This window comes from Xenopus laevis, chromosome 9_10L, assembly GCF_017654675.1.
Source record: "Xenopus laevis strain J_2021 chromosome 9_10L, Xenopus_laevis_v10.1, whole genome shotgun sequence".
Taxonomy (NCBI): domain Eukaryota; kingdom Metazoa; phylum Chordata; class Amphibia; order Anura; family Pipidae; genus Xenopus; species Xenopus laevis.
Genome location: NC_054387.1, coordinates 110,426,903 through 110,447,478, shown reverse-complemented (window position 1 = coordinate 110,447,478; position 20,576 = coordinate 110,426,903). Strand labels below are relative to the sequence as shown.

Sequence of the window (20,576 nt, the reverse complement as noted above, 5' to 3'; positions counted from 1 at the left end):
TGTGTTCACAGCTTCCTCAAATATAGACTTCAACAAATCCACCAAGTGACTAATACTCGAAGACCATGATCCCCAACCAGTGCCTCATGAGCAACATTTTGCTCACCAACCCCTTGGATGTTGCTCCCAATGGCCTCAAAGGAGGTGCTTATTTTTGAATTTCTGGTTTGGAGGCAAGTTTTGGTTGCATAAAAAACAGGTGTACTGCTCTTGTTGGCTGCCAGTCCACATAGGGGCTACCAAATAGCCAATTACAGCTAGGGTTGCCACCTGGCCGGTGTTTTACCAGCCTGGCCTGTAAAAATGATGGCTGATCCCAATGTTAATAGGGAAAAAAGATAAATATATAGGAAGGCCAGTATTTTTTTTCCAGAAAAGATGGCAACCCTAATCACAGCCCTTATTTGGCATCCCCAGGATCTTTTTTCATGCTTGTGTTGCTCCCCAACTTTATATTTGAATGTGGCTCATGAGTTAAAAAAGGTGAGTGACCCCCGCCATAGGAAGAACAGGCAAAGTGGTGAAAAAACACCCTTTCATTGAGTAGTAACTGCGATAAGTATTACAAATATTGTAAAAATGGAAGTGGATATTGAAAGCACCTGTTGGAATATCTTGAAGACTAGACAATGCGGTTTGCTATTGCACAACCCTTCATATAGAGATGTCTGGTGCGCTAAGGTAGAGGCTCGGCCACCTCAACTCCAATATCCGGCAAAGAAATCCAGAGGCCCACATTAAACGTGCAAGGTGTTCCTTGCTTGCAGCTGTCTGTGCCTCTGGATTTCTTTTCCCAATATCTTGAAGACTGCCAGTTGTCTCTTATTGTGTTCTTTCCGAGGCAAGCTGATGAAAGTAGTTGAGCCCCACCACATGTTACGAGAGATTGTCACATATAATAGAGCTGTCCACTTGGTAACGGATTATTGAAATATATTGTTAGTTTACATATAAATCTTCTTTTTGTGTGAAATGCTATACGACTTTATATTTCAGTGGATCTTTATCGCTGCCCCTAAAAGTTAATGAAAATGTTCATTCTCAAACAGTAGAAGTGAAATCTTTGGCAGTGAACTGCATTCCTTCCAGCGTTTAGCTAACAAATGTTGGACAACCAAGAAAGCAAGATCTGATAATGGGTATATTGCCCTTGGTTTTTTGTTTTTTAATGTAGGTCAAGGTTTGTTAGATATTGTAAACTCTCTTGACACCCACCTCAAACCTCAGCAAATAGATTGGACCTGGGAGGGGGCACCTTTCCTAATGAAGGTGGGTTTTCAGTCTCATGAAAGATGAAGTGGTGGCAACACCAGGAAAGCCTTGTGCTGATAAGCAAACACTGCTCTTTGTAACTGTGTTGGGAGTTAGGGCACCACAAGGGGGCAGCAGATGTAGACTGCCAACTAAAATATCTCTGAATGTAAGGGAACCAATGTTTGTCTTGTCATGCTTGGTGCCATAGTTAGCAATGCTCATTTATTCTGAAGCTAACTATAATTATATCTTTGTTTTATCAAAAAGAAAATCCATGGTGCTATGGACATTCCCCCAAATGTAATAAAATGCATAGGGACATTCCCTCAAATGTAAAAAGTTTGCCCAGGAGCAGTAACCCATTGCAACCAATAAGATGGTTGCTTTTAAACAGGTGACCAGTAAATGCTACCTGCTGATTGGTTGCTATGGGTTACTGCCCATGGGCAAACTTAGTGCCTTTTATTACATAACCCCCATTGTCTTTCCATCTGCTAGGTCTACCTGTGCCGCAGTTATTTTATGAAAACTCTATACACACAAATGATTATTTCTACCTGAGGGTGAAGACCAGGGTTGCATACCCTACCATAAAACTAGGGATGCACCAAATCCAGGATTCAGTTCAGGATTCAGCCGAACTGAATCCTAATTTACATATGCAAATTAGACACCGTTAAAGGAAATCACATGACTTTTTGTCACAAAACAAGGAAGTAAAAAAAAAAAAAAATTCCACTTTTTCCTTTCCTGACCCTAATTTGCAAATGCATTTGCAAATTAGGAGTTGGTTTGGTATTTGGCCCAATCTTTAATGAAGGATTCAGGGATTTGTCTGAATCACAAATACTGGATTCAGTGCATCCTGTCTAGGTTCTGTATGAGCTAGAAATTTTGTTAGTATCTTATTAGCATCCACCACTTTTATCATGGGTGCAGAGAAGAATTATATCCAAAAAAACCATTAAAGAAACCATCACCCCTAGGGCATGAATTGTGGCATAAGAGCTTCAACCAGAGACACCACAACCTGTAACTGAGCTAATGGGACTGGGTTACCCTTCCTTCCATGCACCAAGTTTAGAAATATTTTGATTGTAGTGCATGTGGTTTGGAGTCCTCTGCGGAGTGTTTACCAACATTGGACAGCAAAGAGGAGGCATCTCCTGATGTTTCTCAAAGTTCTGTTGCGCCTAAGCAGTATTTTTGGTCATGTTCTGTAGAGTGATATGAAAAAGGTTCAAATACAATCACGATATAGGAGACTTAGCTTACAGCCCTGCATTCTTCTGATCACGTGACCCAGCGTGATGTGACAATAGTAGCGACGAAGAAATTGAAGAAGCGATGCTGTTACAATCGGTGTACTTTTTTTCCAAACTTTTTAATGTGCGGAATAAAGCCAAACGTTTCAGGAGCCCCACGCTCCCTTCCTCAGTGGTATAGCGATTAATCACCTCTTCTTCGGACGACTAATCTCCCCAAACTGCCTTCCTGCCGAATAGAATGTAATTTGCCAGCAGGATGGCTCTGAGTGCTTTGTTTTCCGAAGTCACTGGGCGACAAATCTCCACGAATCTGAGCGTGTCTTTCTGCCCTTAGGGGGCACAGCGGGAGGGATTCAATTGATGCTTCTCTGCTCTTATATCCCACATTGAGGCAGAAGTTTATAGAGAAGTATCATTAGATGCCTCCTGCCACTGAACTTCCAGAATGCATTGCTCTGGCTATTGTTGAATTGTAACTTCCTCCGATATCCTGTTTTGGATTTCCTTTTGCTTGCATTGGTATAAATCCTATTTGACAGCTAAGCAGAGTCGTACAAGAAAATGGCCTTTTACTTAACGCTGTCATTTGCTTAAGCAGTTTATTAGCACTTTGGTTTTGTGCAAGATAAGGTCATCACAACAGATATGCGTGATTAAATTTCACGCTCAAATCGCAGGACATAATGCTGGTTTTTATTCCGGTGTACTGGGTTATCAACACCAATTACATATGACACTGCTAATACTGGCAAAGCAATAAAGGAACGAGTGTTCTTCTTAACCAACCCCCACTTACAAAGACTTGTGTGTGTGTGTGTGCAGAGGTTTTAAATACAGAGATCTTCTGGCTTTTAGAAAGCTCCAATCTATGATCAGTACTGAGCCCACATCCTGCAGCGGGGTTGAAAGCACTCATCTGCACTATATTAAACCCAAACTGATATACGCTAAGGCTTCAAGGTCCCTACATTAGTATGCTGTAAGCATGAATTATACCACTGAAATATCGGAACATAAATTTAGCATTAAAAGAACTAAATCCTTAAAAAAAACTAGAATAATCCAGGTTGTATATAAGCAGCTCCCCATCTTTGATCTTGTTTGGTCATCTAGTGTCTGTGACTCTGCACATGCTCAGTGTGCTTTGGGCTGCTGTTGAGAAGCTAATCCTGAGGGGTCACTGGAAATTAGTTATGTTAGCAGAAAAGAAGGGGTTGCTACTGTGGGTAGATTTAGAGATGCTGATCTTCTCTGCAAAAGGGCTGTGGGGGCTTCGAGCTGGTACAGAACCCCAAACAAAAGAAGGGTCGTTTATAAACCCAGAGGCAAGTGCATAGCATTGCCCCTTTTTCACCCAGGGATGTACTCATTTTTTATCTTTATCACACTTGCCCAGCTTACTTTGAAGTTGTAGTTGGTGGTAGGTACAGATGGTTCCTAGGGGAGCAGTAGTACTCTTATAGTACTCGTCAATCAGCGTGTGAAATAGTAGCACACTCCATTTCAATCAATTCCTAGCACAACCTTTATAAAGTGGTGGCGGGGTAAGTAGCCACAAAGGTTAATAAGGGATTTCGATTTTAAGGGGGAGGGGAGCTTTTTAAGTAAATTGCACTTTCAAATTACAATAAGGGACATTTCAGTTTCTTGATTACTCCTGGCTGAATTCTCCTAGCTGCTTTCATTGACCCTGCACCCCCAGAACTAACTGAACATGCTGAACGAAAGAGTGAAATTGAATCTCAGAGCCAGTTGACACCCCTACCTGAATAAACCCTGCGTCATGCAAATGCTTTTCATTTCAGGTTTAATGGAGAAGGAAACCCCCTCGGCGCAAAACCCCTCCCCCGTGTTGCCCCCCCTCCCTCCTCCCCCTGGCCTACCTGTCCCCCTGGGCAAATGCCCCTAACTTGTTACTCACCCCTCTGCGCAGGTCCTGTCCACGGAGTTCACAGTCTCCATCTTCTCCCACGTGCGTCGTCTTCCTGCTTTGACCGGCGTTTACTGGCACATGCGCAGTAGGAACAGTTACCGGTATGGATCTACTGCGCGTGCGCCGAATGTCACGAAGTTTTCCGATTTCACTTCGTGACATTCGGGGACAGGTAGGCCACGAGGGAGGGGGGAGGGGTTTTGCGCCGAGGGGGTTTCCTTCTCCTTTAAAGGAACAGGAACACCAACAACTCAAAGTAATTACAATATAATGTACTGTTGCCCTGCACTGGAAAACTATTGTGTTTGCTTCAGAAAGACTACTATAATTTATATAAACCAGCTGCTGTGTAGCCATGGGGGCATGCAATTGAGTTTTGGAAAACACCAATTTTCACGCAGGTGGGCAATTTACAATATTGGACTTGTAGCCATGGGGGCAGCCATTCAAGCTGGAGAAAGGCACAGATTACATAGCACATAACAGATAGGCCCTGTCCAATACAATGGTGTTTTATCTGCTATCTGTTATGTGCTATGTAACCTGTACCTTTTCTCCAGTTTGAATGGCTGCCCCCATGGCTACACAGCAGCTTATTTATATAAACTATAGTAGTCTGGAGCAAACACATCAGTTTTACCAGTGTATGCTGACAGTATATTGTATATTAAATACTTGAGAACGCTTTCATTCTTTGGTGTTATTGTTCCTTCATTGAGCAGCCCGGAGGGACACCAGGTTTCTTATGCCCCATCACAGCCACCAGTTCCTTCCCACTCAGATCTCTAGGGAACTGTACAGCATCAAACCTGTATTTCATTTGTCTTTAATTGTGTTTGGTTGGCATTTGGCAGGCCAGTATTGCCCGGCGTGAGAAAGTAACTGTTCAGCCAGAGGGCAGATGTAATATTCTACTGACTTTGCAGCTTTGGAGGACCCTCACTTGGCTGTATGGAGCAGTAAATGTGCAGGTAAGAGCACAACATGTTGCTTTTCCCAGTGCAAAAAAAGGGACTGGCAGCTACTTTGTTCTGTGCCGAGAGTTCTAGGTGCTTGTTTGATTTTGCATGTGGGATGCTGCCAGACCCCTCCTCCTCCTCCTTTTGAACTATGCAGTTAAGCTACGTGTACTATCAAAAGGCTCTCAGCAGCCTGCAGTCTCCCTGCACCTGTAGCATTCTCTCCACCCAACCCAAGCAAGATCCTTCATCTTTACCACTCCATCCACTGGACCCAAGGAAGATCCCCCACCTGAATCATTCTATCCACTGGACCCAGACAAGATCCTTCATCTGTAGCATTCCATCTAGTGTAGCCAAGCAAGATCCTGCCACATTCCATCCAGTGGAGCCAAGCAAGATCCTTCATCTGTAGCATTACATCCAGTGGAGCCAAGCAAGATCCTGCAGGTACAGTTCTACCACAAATTCAATTCTAACCAATCACAGCAACTACACATCAGATACCAACCATGCAACGTTCAGGTGTGACCTCTCTATGATATCCATTGTAACAGTTAAAGAGTAAGGATTATATTAGTTTCCCTTTTGTATTTAGTAGAGGGCAGGCACAAACTGGACTTCACTCCAACAGTTAAAAAGTATTTTTTTTAACAAAAATAAATCTGAAAAAAGTAGCCTAACGCATTTCGTGCCTTGTGGGCTTAGACCCCATAGGCATAGACTATTTCTGGTAAGTTAACCTTGTTATCTACTGCAGTCAACACTGGATGTCTTTTTGAAGATTGTTTATGTTGGTTTCCTCCAAGTCTTGTGAATAAGCACACAATTTGTGACCGCAGAGTACCCAATTATTGGTCGCTCAATACAAAATAATTTTAGTGTGTGAAATGCAGAATTCAGTACTTTCACAGACCGGCCCGTTGTGTTCTGCACTTTCTTCCAAGCTGTATAAAACTCTGGTGGCATCATGGTCAGCTTGGTAATTGGTGGAGCTGTGCAAACTTTATTTTTGAGTATTCTGTTGCTTTTACTGCCCAATTTGGGAAGTGTAATTAAAGGAAAGTCTCTGTTAATGTAAATGTACATATACATATTCATTAGTCTTCCTGCAATGGAATAATCAGATCTGATGTGTAACTATATTTTACACTTTGTGAATCCCCCCCCCCCTAATCATTATTTTGGGTAACATTAGTCATTCACTTATTTATTTGTCTTCTTTTTCATAAACAAGATCATGATCCAGTCCAGGTGACTTACACATCAATCTGCCATGATTTTGGAAGGATCAGTTGGAATCAGATTCTCAATATACCAATATATAGTTAGGCTTTATATGGATTTCTATATATATAGCGTGGGTTATTATAATTATTAAAATGTATTTATATAGTGCCAACATATTGCGTAGCACTGTAGAGTAAAAGTGATTATACAACTAAATCACATGAATTATATACATAGAACATATGGAGTAACAAACATCACAATCAATACAGGTACAAAAAGGTGAAGAAGGCCCCATGCATAGGCATACAGTCTAAAGGGAAGGGACTAATACACAAGGTGTGGAGTGGGCAAGATCAAATTAAGTGGGTGAGAAATGTGGTATTGTATGTGTTGTTGCGTTTGGTAGTTAAGCAGAGTTAGGGTAGGCTTCTTGAAAAAAGTGCGTTTTCAGAGATTTCTTGAAAGCAGAAAGGCTGGGAGAAAGTCGGACAGACCGTGGGAGAGCGTTCCAGAGGAGGGGTGCAGCCCTTGCAAAGTCTTGAATGCGAGCATTTGAGGAGGTAATGAGAGAAGAGTTGAGTACCAGGTCAGTAGAGGAGTGTAGTAAGCGGTTGGGTGAGTATATAGAGATGAGTTCAGAGATGTAGGGTGCGGCAGAGTTATGAAGTGCTTTGAATACCAGGGTCAATAATTTGAATTTGATTCTGAAAGGTAACGGAAGCCAGTGCAGGGATTGACAGAATGGTGAGGCAGAGGAGCGGTTGCTGAGGTGTATGAGCCTCACAGCAGTGTTCATTATGGACTGGAGAGGTGACACTCTCTGGAGGGGAAAGCCAATTAAAAGAGAGTTACAGTAGTCTAGACGTGATATGATGAGAGAGTGAATAAGGATTTTGGCAGCATCTTGGTGATAAATGATCGTATTTTGGATATGTTCCTTAGGTGGAAGTGACATGATTTAATAAGTGACTGGATATGAGGAGTGAATGACAGGGCAGGATCTAGGATGGGTTATATTCTGCCTGGAAAAATCCTTATCTCTCTGGTTTTATATGACTGGGAGCAATGATGATGGCAACTGTTCCTAAAAACAAAAATACTTATGGTGGGATACTTGCCACTCTTGAAGCGTGATCTAGCGTCTCAGACTTTGGGGTGCCATAGTTTTACTCTTCAAAAATAGCCTTCATACCATATTAAGACCAGGGGAAGAAGTGCATTAGTGCACCCTTTATTGCTCATTCGGACAGAACATTCCCCCTGGTCTTCTGAACTCTGCATCTCCTTCTGGATAAAAAGATTAGGGGCAGACCTCATCGCCAGAAGGTTTAGGTCAACCCTTTTGCAGACTGTGACCTACACTCTGCCACTTCCTAACTTGTGCTTCTGAATGACTAGTATGATGGGTATGGAGGAAATGATGGAGATGGGCTGTATTCAAGAGGAGCAGGAGTGGGTGGCTAATAGGCAATTACTGTCCTGCCCCTAAGGAAAAGAGTGCTTCTGTGCTCTGAAACAGAGGGCAGAGACCTACAACAATTTGGGACTAGAGGAAAACACCATGAAAAGGGTAATTGTGCCTTTTTTTTTTTTTTTTGCACTTCCAATAAGTAAATAAGCCCTATTGTGTTCTTGTAATGCGTTATAATTGAAGGGTACAATGTCACTTTAAAGCAACGTTGTATTATAGAGGAATAATCTTGTAAGGGATCATTGTACAGTGCATAATGGAAGGGCTAAACGGGCTCCATTCTATATGAACCCTGTAAAGGAGAAACCTGTTCCTTCTATCATTTTAGTGCCTTAGTCATATCATAGGGCTGATACCTGGGATCGGTTGAGATACCTAAAAGGGTAGAGTAAAGGGAAACTATCAGTGAACACATATAGTCCAGCCTCTAGATACTTGTGTTGTTTTTTTTAAATTCTCTCATTATCAATCACACGTGTCAGTCTCACCTGTGCTGTGCAGTATTCCCAGAGCAGGGTTCTCAATGGGGGCTGGGTCAGAAGCTGCTCACAATTTTCACACATATATTTCTATCCATTAACATGCAGGTTCTCAAGACTTACGCAGTGGCCCACTAACATTGCATGTAGCACCCAGCAGCACAACTGCCAGTTCTGACAGATTCACCCGGATGAGCTGATAGAAAACATGGTTGCTTCCCTGCAATATATTCTAAATGTTACGTTAATAAGTGTATTGTATAGTGGGAATATCTCCCCACTGGGCAGTTCTTCTGTTTTCTATAGCCATTTGCTTAGGGCTAGGCACCTATAGTCCCATGCCTAATCTGGTACGGAACACCAGGCCCACACTCCCAACTACTTTTCTACTTGACTTTACTCCTTTATCCATCTAAAGCCTCATTTCTGAATGAGGCACATGGTGCAAAGAGCAGTATTTTAGAGTAGATCTCCATCTGTTGTAAACCCAAACTAAGCAACTTTATTTTTTCAGAATTTCAGTATAAAAGTGGCCCTATGCTGAGCTCCATCCACCACAACCAGGGCCAATACACCAACACACTTTCTGATTAACACTTTCTGATTAAAACATTTTCAGAATGGTGATAGAATCACTTCTGGCACGCCAATTTGCAGATACGGTTAATAATATAATGAAAACTGGATTTACTTGACAAAAGTCACTAATGCTTATTGGCACATACCTCTAGTAGAACCCTAGAACAATCCTAAAATGTGGCTTCTAGACTCTTCTCTTTACATACTAGTATGTATCCTTTCTTCCATCTCTCCTCTTTGTTAGCATACAGAAATCGAGAATGACCATGGTATAGGCATCCAAATATTTAGGTGAGAGGCAGGGCTCATCAACAGTCAGGCCCAGTGGAGACCATGGTTAATTGCCACTGCCAAAAGAGTGGTAGGACAATCCTAGTGCTCTTGCATCTTCCAGATTGGGTTTCAGCTGCATGCTAAAGCCTGACATTTGCTACAGCTATAAGGCGATGAGTTTGACATCATCGATTCATTATTTCTATTGAACTAATAGAATAATGGGTTACTCTTTTCCAGTCTCTTCCCTGGGAAGCAATACCACCAGATAGGCAGGGGTTCATTAAATGTGGGAGAATCTACCTTAATATCTCTTCCTCTTACCTTTGAGTAGAAAGCCAAGCTACCAGTTTCCAACATTTCCCATAAACCTTTTCTTATTTTCACAATAGGCCTTTATATGAAATCTGTTACACTTTCTACATCTAATTGTTGGTGGACCCTCAATTTCAGGTTTTCTGTTGGGTAGAAGGCACAGTCGGACACTGCTGGATTTGATAGGCTGTCTGCAAACTGGTGGTTCAATTTGTCACTCATTAATGCAGTCCAAAATTGGCCTGAGGCCTACTTCAAGTAAGGGATTTTCACCACTGAGGTGATTTTGGGGGAATGTTGTATTTTCCCTGCCTTGATTATCAAATGAATTGGAAATACTCTGCTTGTGGTGGGCAGTGAAGCTGCTAGGGAAGGAGTGCTTGAAAGTATTCTTTTTATGCTGTGGCTCTAACAATTTACAGTTACTTTCTTCTAGGGATAAAAAAAACATGATGTAGCGATTCTCTCAACCTCAACCCTAAAGTTTTATGTGCTGTCTTTACCATAAAAAATCAGCAGGGTTAGACACAAGGTAGACATCAAGTTTGTCCCTTTGCTGTAGAAAGACCTATTTTACTTCTAATTGATCCAATGCACTTTCTTTAAAAAAAAATGGCCAGGATTAATAATGTGCTCAGAGTATTTATACCTGCTTGCATCAAACCTACTTCAGCTTTTTGAAACTATCTCATTTATCCACTAGCACAACCACTTCAGGGAGATAATACCCCAACCAGAAAAAAACCTTTATGTACCTTTATTCTAACCTCAAGGATGCCTTCATGTACACTGCAAAAATCTACAGGTGAATAAAGAATCAGTGTTTGGGTGGATCACTTTATGTTTATAAAATGCACAAAAGCCATGAATATCTTGTAAATTATATCCTTGTAAACGGTGACTAGTGATGCGATCAGTTATAAACGGTGAGTAGTGATGTCATTTGTCTCACATGACTCACTAAAACTTGTGTATTATAATAAATAAAGTACCCCCTTGGGGGTAGAAGTTACCTCGGGGTTCCATGACCTCGGTGACTTATAATATCCTTATATTTTACAATAGGGGTACTTTATTCACTATATTATACATAAGCCCTGACTATCCTGTAAATTATATCCTTATAAGCGGCTCTTAGTGATGTAATTTTGTCACATGACTCATTTAAAGTTGTTTATTATAACAAATAAAGTACACCCAGCTCCCCCGTTGTAAAATATGATATTAGAAGACACCTCAGAGTTCCATGACCTTTAAAAAAGCACTTGGCCTTTGGCCTCATGTTTTCATATGGTCATGGAACTCCTCAGTGCCTTATAATATGCTTATATTTTACATTATATTATTATGTATGCTATATCTTCATAACTAAGTTCTTCCACAACCAGTAACCCTACTCTGAACTCCCTCTATTATAATAATATCCATTCTGCATTCTGGAGATTAACACTGCATATCCTAAAACAGGATTTTACTAGTGCTTAGTATTAGTGATGTGCAGATCAGGAAAAACTCAACCTACACCCAACCCTAACCCTCAAAACCTTAACCGCACTCTAACCTGCAAAATGCCATTGGCATTATAGGACCCATGCCCAACCCATACCCACATCTTTCTGCTTCACATGCTACTGCATGCCCTTTTGGCTCCAAGACAAGGAATCTTAAAAAAAGCACACTATAAAAAAACTTTTTTTTTTTTTAAATTAAAAAAAGGCACACTGAAAAAAAAACATATATATTTTTTTAAAAAGCACACTATAATTAATGCACAATCTCATGAACCCAGATGACTGTTTACATTTGTCTCTTAATTTTAGTCTTTTTATTTTTATTGAAAACAGCTTCCAGACCCGAAATATCAACTTATTTCTTGTGAAAACCCCAAGATTAAAATAGTCAGTTCAGGTTTGACACTATGCAAATCTCATGTGTCTGCACTAAACTCTTGGTTCACCTTTCAGCTTCGAAATGGAAATGAACCTAGACAGCTGCACCAGGGGTCAAAAAGTAAGCCTCATGTCTGTACTGCTTTGGGCATGTTTCTCAATCATGAGTTACCCGAATGTTACAGCAAGATATTATAAAGGACCATCAAAATTAGCAACAAATTTCAAAAGCAACAACCCAATTCTGGATCATCCAATCAGAATCCTGCTTGCTCTCTAGTCATTGTCCATGCACTCCAGACTGTATCAGGTTCTTATTGGAGCTTTATCTGATACTTAATTTTCAGCGCGCAAGTCTTAGGTTTAGTAGAAAAAATTCTTCTGTGTTTTACAGATGAAAGTATAAAGTTTATAATTGTTAGGCTTTCCTCAATCTCTCTTCTGTGAAAGCTCTTAGACATAAGTTTAAATTTGGACAGCATTTAAGCTCCCAATTATTGGTGACAACACAATCCTTTTGGGCTTAATTAATGTTTAAATGAGTCTAAAAAGGGGCAAGAATAACCTGCAGTCATATTTTATTTCTTCTATGTGCCCTGCTGCCTGGCATCATGTGCTTATTGCATGCCACTGTAAGAAATACATTCTTTCCCCTCCCTTCTGATTTAAATATATGGATAATATGGTTTCTGATGTGGGCTCCATGTTCTTACAACACACAACACTGAATAAATATGAAAGATAATGGGAAAATTGATATATTTTCTTTTTTCCCCCCCACACCGTTGGCTGTTCTCTCCATTATGTACACTATTATTATTTTTGACATTTGTATATAATAAACCAGAGGTGTGTTCACAGTAGACTGCAGGCTGCTTCAGCAGATCTTTTAATACGAGAAGGCTGTTTCCTAGCTATGCCAAGTAGGTAGGTGGAGAACAGGATTAGATTTACCGCAGACATCCCTTGGCTCCGTTACAGAGTTACTGGAGGGCTGTCGTTTGCTTGCACTTTGCAACAAACAGAGAAAATATGTTGGTTAACTGCTGAGGAGCCAGGTCTTTTTGGATAAGGCTGAGTGCTCTCAGAAGAGCGTAAATGAAACTGGAAGCAAAACCTAAATATGTTTTAGGGGTTTGACCTTCCCATAACTGCATGTTGCAGCTGTTTCATGTACATTCACACTGGGAACTGATCTGAACGAAAATAGAGACCATGACAAGCTGCCTTTGGGTTGCAACAGATGATCTGCAAATGCCTCACAGGGGAAACGACCAGTCCTATAAATAATCTGTTTTCGGCAAAAGATTCTTTCTGTTGCCTTATTGTTTTTGCATTGTGGGACAGTACTAATCCACACAACCAAAAATAGGTGCTATTATGTTTTATATTCACCTCCACCCCAGCCAGATGAGCTTCATGAAGTGTGCTTCACCTAATTTCTATTGAGGTATCTCTTTCTTTCCCAACTTGGCTGAGGCTCCAGAACCCCAGATCCTATGCCAGTGGGGACAAGCTGGATCTTTGTTATAAGGTTCTTATTTATGCATTTCTGTCAGGACCTTGAAGGAGCTGGAACAGGGATCCCCAATCTTTGAACCTATGAGCAACATTTAGAAGTAAAAGGACTTGGGGAGCAACACTAGCATAAAAAATGTTCCTGGGGTGCCAAATAAGTGCTGTGATTGGCCCTTTAGTAGACCCTATGTGGATTGTCAACCTACATTGGGCTCTCTTTGCAGTGCACCTGGTTTTTCTACAACCAAAACTTGCCTCCAAGCCTGGAATTCAAAAATAAGCACCTGCTTTGAGGCCATTGAGAGCAACATCCAAGAGGTTGGAGAGCAACATGTTACTCACAAACTACTGGTTGGGGATCACTGAGCTAGAAAGTCAAGAGACTGCTCATCACAACACATTCTAGAAAAGCTGCCTGCCAGTTTGTCACAAATGATAAAAAAATACTTGATATTGAAAGCTGCTTATACAAGATACAATACAAGCAAAAAGAGGAAAAATAACCCTGTGCAGAATGCTAAAAATCTGATTCAGAGCTAGTGCAAGGCTATAAGAACTTGAAAATGCGGCTAAGGCAAGTTCTGTTCAGTACCTAGTTACAGGTCAGTTTCACTCTACTTTACAAGGTTTCCATGGAAACTGGGAAGCGAAATGTGACATTTTCCCCAGACGCATATATAAATAGACATGAGCTTTGGGCAGGTTTATCTTTTCCTAATTATTTTGTGCAAGAACAAGACAGCTGCCTTCAGATTCGATTAATTTGATGGCCACACCATACTAGTGAGCTTGACGAAAAGCCAAACTGCTTTGTGCTTTAAATGGGATGTAAACCTCTAGTCACCCCAAACTCTCTGAAGTAGGCTCCCCAAATATAACTGGGTTAAATAATCTGTTTGCTAGGTAGACTTTCCTTTCGGTCCAAGGCACACCACAGTATTCAAGAATGAATTCTTCTAGTTATGGTGAAACTGTAATAATTAATAAAGGAGAACACAAACCATTGAAGCAGTACCCCAGGTAACAATATATAACTTTTATTATCCCGCTGTATTACCCTATAAGGGAATAATAAACTTGCCATGCATCTGTCCAAGAAGAAGGATAAATAAGAGCAACATCTAGGTTGAATCTGTGCGTTGTTACACTTTCATTCCTGCAGCATTACATTGGATTTTGTGTTTGCACTTACTTTCCCTCAGTCCTGCAAAACCTGTTCCATTACCTCAGTAGATGTTCTGCCAAGAAAATGCAGAGGTTTACCTTGTGTCTTGCCTATGCTTTCTACAATGGCAAGCAGTGTCTCCTATACAGGTTTGCTGTTTCTAATGCTGCAGGGGTGGGTGGTCTTGCATGCAATACTGCTTCCCCAGGAACATTAAAATCTAGTATCAAACATGGGTAAGTACCTCAGATGGACACATTATCCCTTGATGGGCCAAGCTGCACCAGAGCTAGCTTAGTTGCATGTGTAGTTGAGAACTGTTTCTAACTACATTGTAGGATTTAGGTCACCAAAGGTATCCAGACACTTGCCTGTCTCATTCTGTAACCAGGGTTATTAATAGGAAGTTGGCCCTAGCTTTGCTACTGTAACAGCCTCTACTCTTCTGGGAAGACTTTGTACTAGATCAGTACTGACCAACTTCTCTGGTACCGAGGGCCAAAATTTTTCTGGTCTACGTGGTGGAGGGCTGATAATGGAGGTGTTGACCACTCCCTATTTTAAACCACACCCACTTTAAACCACACTTATGTTACCACAATAACTTTTAAGTCCATATTCATGGTGGTAGCACACCAGAAAACAAATGGTTGGTGCTTACTTCAGAGATATCACTCATCATCACTCATGTGAAAAAATTAAGTCATATTAAAACATGCCCTTAAATCTATATGCTGCCTCCTCCTCCCCTGTGCCCCCAGCACGTGATTAAACACTATAGGGGCCCCTAAAAACAATTTCCAAATGCTAAGAAACCCCCAGAACAAACCCTAGCAGTCTCACGTCCCACAGGGAATGTAGGGCAGGCCGTGTATGGCGCACTCACAGGGAGCATAGGGCAGGCAGAGTATGGCACACACAGGAGACAGGAAAACCTATCAGGACCACAAAGTTCATACTGTGCTACATATAGTGACACAATGCTGATGCCCCTCCAGCAGTTTGTATGAGGTGTGAACAATATGGGCAGTTTCAGTCTGGGTATGAGGTGTGAACAGTACAGGACTTTATTGATGTGAATAATAGAGGTGTTACAGGTGTGAACAATGCAGGGGAGATTGCAGGTGTGAACAATGCAGGAGATTGCTGTCTGAATTTGAGGTACAAACAATGCAGGGGCCAGTCAATCTCAGTACTGATATCTTTTAAATCTTACACAAGGCAAGCAGTCACATCAGGCAGACTTTAATGAGGGGGGGGGCATACAAGGGGCGGACCGCCAGTTGGACAGCACTGCACTAGAGATTGGAATATTGGTGGTGGAATTAGCTTCTATTCAGCCAGAAGAGCATTCGTAAGGGTGGGCACTGATGTTGAGTCCTAGCTTGCACTTTGTTCTGCACCTTTAATTGTACAGTTACAGCTTTCTGGGAAGTGATATAAATTAAACATGTTCTTGGTTCTCTTTCCTGTTTCATACTTGGCTGCGTTTCCCCGGCATAATGGGTACACTAAGGACTTGCTGCAAAACAATGATCTCTACTTGGCTCTACTACAACAGGATAATATGAGACACATATTCCCTCTACTACTTGCTGCTTTAAGCAAATACATTGATTTATTCATCTGACATGGGAAACTTCATTATCTATACTATACTCTCTTTATCCTTTCCTACAACAATAACACACACATTTATGAACTTTATAGAAAAATAACTTTTCCCTGCTTTAATAGAGGGCGAGAGTAGAGAATATGTTAACCATTTTGCCATGTTAATGCAACAAATACAATTACTAATAATAGCAAAAAAAAGTATAAACATCTTCATAATCATTAGGGCTTCCTAAATGAATCGCCCATCCTGATTGGAATCAACTTTGACAAAAAATTGCTTTCCTGTATACTCCTGGAATCCCAGCTTGAAGGTCAATTTTGATGAACAAATATTTGCTGTCCTAGATATTCTTGGTTCTCTTGCTGCATGGCTGATCCCCCCCTTTTTTTCAGATGTTTGTAACATTGTTGTAAGCTAGGGGGTGTCCTGGCCTAATGTGGGACCTCCAAGGCCTTTAACCAAGAGAGTCTAAAAACCACATAAAATGAAGGCCAGTTTATGATCTCTTACCCTCCAGGGCTTAGATAGGACTCCTGATGGCTGCCACCAGGCTGTGTTAAAAACCTTCTTGTCTTGGCTTTGGTATACACAAGCTGACCACAAAATTGGCTACTGGGCCTACAGGGTATTTTTCCTGGCCCCATGCTTTAAAGCTTTGAGGGCTCTCATTTGAGAAACCTTTTAGGCCTTGGTCAGTTGGAAGAACCTGGGTCTGACAAATCATACCTCGGCTGAGGGAGGACGTCTAAAGGTATCTCTGTAATTTAGTAAGCATTTAGGAAGTCCATAATAATATTGTTCGTACATTACCCAAGCATTTCTGTAGCCATTGATTCTATGTGAACACTGTGTGGTGACACCTTCAAACTTTAGAACAATTCCCAGGTATTATTGGTGTGCCCTGAGGGGCCTTATTCTTCCTATTACCTAATTAAAAGTTCAGAGGAACCTCTAGTCAGTCACCAATGGAGTGGCCCTGTAAATTGCATAGTCTAGCACAAAATACAGAAGGAACTCTAAGGAAAACTAACGTGTTTCCATTTATTCATCCACTCAAATAAATATGCAATATTTACTTTTGATCCTACCCTCTCAGTGATAAAGAGCATGCTCAGATCAGCTGCCCATGTTCCTTTTGAAGATGAAAGTGATAGGGACTTTAGATTTTAAGTTCCATTGGAGCAGGGACTGATGCCATAGTAACATGTTATACTAGAAAATTGTAAAATTACTTTTTATTGCTTTTTACCCCCTTGAATATGTTCTTCTGTTATACTCCATCTAATCATTGTATTGCAGTATGAAACCTTGACAGGGCAGTTTATGTAGCATTAACATCATAGCCTAATTCCTTGTAGCTGATTTTACTTTGTGGTCGGCTTTGAAACTGATATTAATATCACAAGCAGGTGCTCAAGTTTCACTCGCCGGTTTCTAATACATTGCTTTTTTTTGTTTTCACAGAATTTTCATGCATAAAACCAGAAAAAAAAGATCTTGTTAATCAAACCAGTTGGGTTTCTCCAGTCTTTAGAAGAAATATGAAGGCAAAGGCTAAAGCAGCGAGAAGAAGGAGGCCGGTCAACCTAGAAGACATTCATGAACAGAGAGCCTCAAGTGAGGAGCACTTAGTCAAGTGTCCAAGTTACAAGGACAAGAGGAAAGGAGAGGATGAAGAGCTGGTCAAAATCTCGAGCAAAAAGAGAAGAGAGACAGCGAACAGGGAAGAACATAGCACCCGGAGGCTGGAGAGCAATGAGCGGGAGCGGCAGAGGATGCACAAATTAAATAATGCATTCCAGGCTCTAAGAGAAGTCATCCCTCATGTCCGAGCTGAGAAGAAGCTGTCCAAAATCGAGACACTCACACTGGCCAAAAATTATATAAATACTTTAACTGCGACTATTCTAAACATGTCTAGCGGCTGTGCCACCCCGGGTCAGGAGGGCAGCCCTGCCAATGGCGGAAAGCTTTTTCAGCACTATCAGCAACAACATAGCGACGAGGACAATGACGGACATTTAAAGAAGTACTCAACACAAATTCACAGCTTCCGGAAAGGCAGCTGATCTAAATCAAAGAAAGGAACTATTTTTTATTGGGTTTCAAGCTCAATGTTAATATATACATGTAAATGCTCTGAATAGGAAGTGTTAGGGAAGCACAACAGCTGCACTGGTGAAGGACTGCTGAGAATTGTAGCCCTTAAACTGCTGCCGTGCCAAAGGTTGCCAGTCATGCCTTCATACAGGAAACATATAGGTCAGCCCGCTGATTAGGGTGTATGATGATTGGCTGGATATCAGCATAATTTAGTGATGCAGGTCGATGACCAAACTGCAGTGATTCAACAGGGCAGATTATAAACAATTAAACGCAGGGTAGTGTTGTTCCCAGCCAACCCCAATGAGTTTGCTTTGGAAATTTATCAAATTATATGGAACATATGTGGCTAATATGAGTCCATCAAAATGGACCAGTTGGTTCATCTAGTCTGCCCACTAATGTCTGTACTCTTTGAGCAAATGTAAATATATACAGTATATATATATGAGCTAGTTTGTCATCAAAGTGCCACATGACATCAGGGCAGATACCCCTAGCAACGAATCAGGGCTTTGTATTTCTATTCGGACTGAATTCTTGGATTGGTTGCTCGTAGTTAGTTAGTGGTGCAGCTTTCTTAGTAATTAAGCAAACTTTTGTATTATTAGGCAGGATAGGTTTCTTTCTTTAGATTCTTGGAATCAAATGTACACGGGTGATCTGGCCTGTGAAGGAGTAAACAGAAAATTGTGATTTATTGAAATTAAATTTGAAATGAGGTCAGTGGGGGATTTAATCTGCATTTGATTCATTTGCATATTTTCAGTTTGTGGATCACATGCTGGGTTTACAGTACGTAAGTCTAATATGGTAAATATTAATCAGGGGCTGAGCTAACATTATGAATTAAAAGAGAAAGATACTGCCAATTCATGAAACCAAGGGCCCTATGCCCACTGGTTACCAATCTCATCTTTCCAATTGGTCTGTTCCCACAAGAACTTAATTCCTGCACAATAATGTTCAGTGCTGCCATATATACTGTTGCCATGGACAACAGCCAAACTGGGTAGAAGCAGCATAGAACCACACTTGACAGTGGCCACTGTATGCACTTAACCTAATGCTTTCAATCACAATGCTTCACCCTACTAGGGTTGCCTTTTGGAGCACTCCGGGGGGGGGGATATGATGTCACAGGACGGGACTGCTGATGTTGGGGGCATGGCTGGTAATGTCAGAGGTGGGACTAGTGATGTTAGGGTGGGTCTTTGATGTGGTGATCAACAGTTGGCTGATTTTCTTATTTGGAAAACTGGGCAGGCAGTTTTGACCCGGAAAGCCCCTCAGTAAACTGGGTTGTCCAGGTTAAAACTAGATAGGTGGCAACTCAACACCCACTCAACTGCTTAACAATACAGCTCAAGAGTCTTGCTCTTTAAAGGAGAATTAATTCTCCCCCTCCCCTGTGTTGCCCCGCCTCCCTCCTCCCCCCTCCCCCCCAACCTTCCTCCCCCAGGCAAGGACCCCCAGGAGGGGTCAGTAACAAGTTAGGGGCATTTGCCTGGGGGGAAGTAGGTTGGGGGGCAACACAGGGAAGGGGGGAGGGATTTTCGCGCCGAAGGGGTTGAATTCTCCTTTGGCACCTGTCGGACAGCAATGAAGTCTCATCTCGCTAGACTGTACACTAATATGAATGGAGTGGTGTGGCAGGTAACACCAATTTGACTGCAGCTCATACTTCCATACTTTTGCCAGAGAACAGTGAAAGAAAAAGACTGATTTTTTTTTTATGGTATTTGCCAGAACTGTCCTTTGCCGCCCACAAGGGCTTCATCTTCCAACATGTATTATCATTATTAATAACATACTTTTAGAGCGCCAACATATTGCGCAGCGCTGACCACAACTAAGTTGTTTATAGTTTTCTCTGCTGTCCAGAGACAGTTTATGTGCAAACTAGGGCCGGGTGACATTCCTTTTTAAAACTCAGGGGGTCCCGAAATGTGTAAATAAGGGGCAGATTTTTTACAAAATAGGGGCAGAAAAAGGGTAAATTTATGATTTATTTAAGAGTAATCAATGACCCTACATTTACAGGTTCCCTGTCGGGTCTGCAGCAGAAAGTTTTGGGACTGGCAGGGGTTTCCCTTGTTTCATAGAGGGGATTGACCATGCTGGCTATCACCCACAGTTACACATACTCAGACTTTCAGTTATTTTAAGTTCCTGTTAGTGTTGTATGTGAAGACTAGGCCCATATGTCACACAATATGATCTATTTTAGTAGAATATACCTGTAATAGGTAAAATATACCAACAGTAATCATTAGTTTTTAGGCTTTTATGGTTGTTTGTGTCATTTAGGGGTCCCAATTTTTTTTTGTGCAAACAAGGGTCAAATTTTTCTCAATTTAGGGTTACAACTGTGTATAGTTTTGGAGAAGACAGTGGGTGAAAATTTTCCTCTATTGGACCGTGGGATTTTCTATTTCAATTTTTCTATTACATTAAAAGGGGTGGTTCACCTTTAACTTTTAGCATGATGTAGAAAGTGATATAATGAGACCATTTCA

The 20,576-nt window shown here is 41.3% G+C and overlaps 1 protein-coding gene across 1 annotated transcript; it reads left to right on the top strand.

Moving 5' to 3' along the window:
* Positions 1–5,756: 5,756 nt before the first annotated feature.
* On the top strand, positions 5,757–19,508 carry bhlha15.L (basic helix-loop-helix family member a15 L homeolog). Its single transcript, XM_041577034.1, has 2 exons — positions 5,757–5,864; positions 17,419–19,508. Exon 2 carries the CDS (start codon positions 17,496–17,498, stop codon positions 18,021–18,023), a length of 528 nt encoding a protein of 175 aa, XP_041432968.1. The 5' UTR covers positions 5,757–5,864; positions 17,419–17,495; the 3' UTR covers positions 18,024–19,508.
* The last annotated feature ends 1,068 nt before the right edge of the window (positions 19,509–20,576 follow it).

What these genes read in the sequence shown, in the direction of transcription:
- bhlha15.L (XM_041577034.1), top strand. Translation starts at nt 17,496, where the DNA reads ATGAAGGCAAAGGCTAAAGCAGCGAGAAGAAGGAGGCCGGTCAACCTA.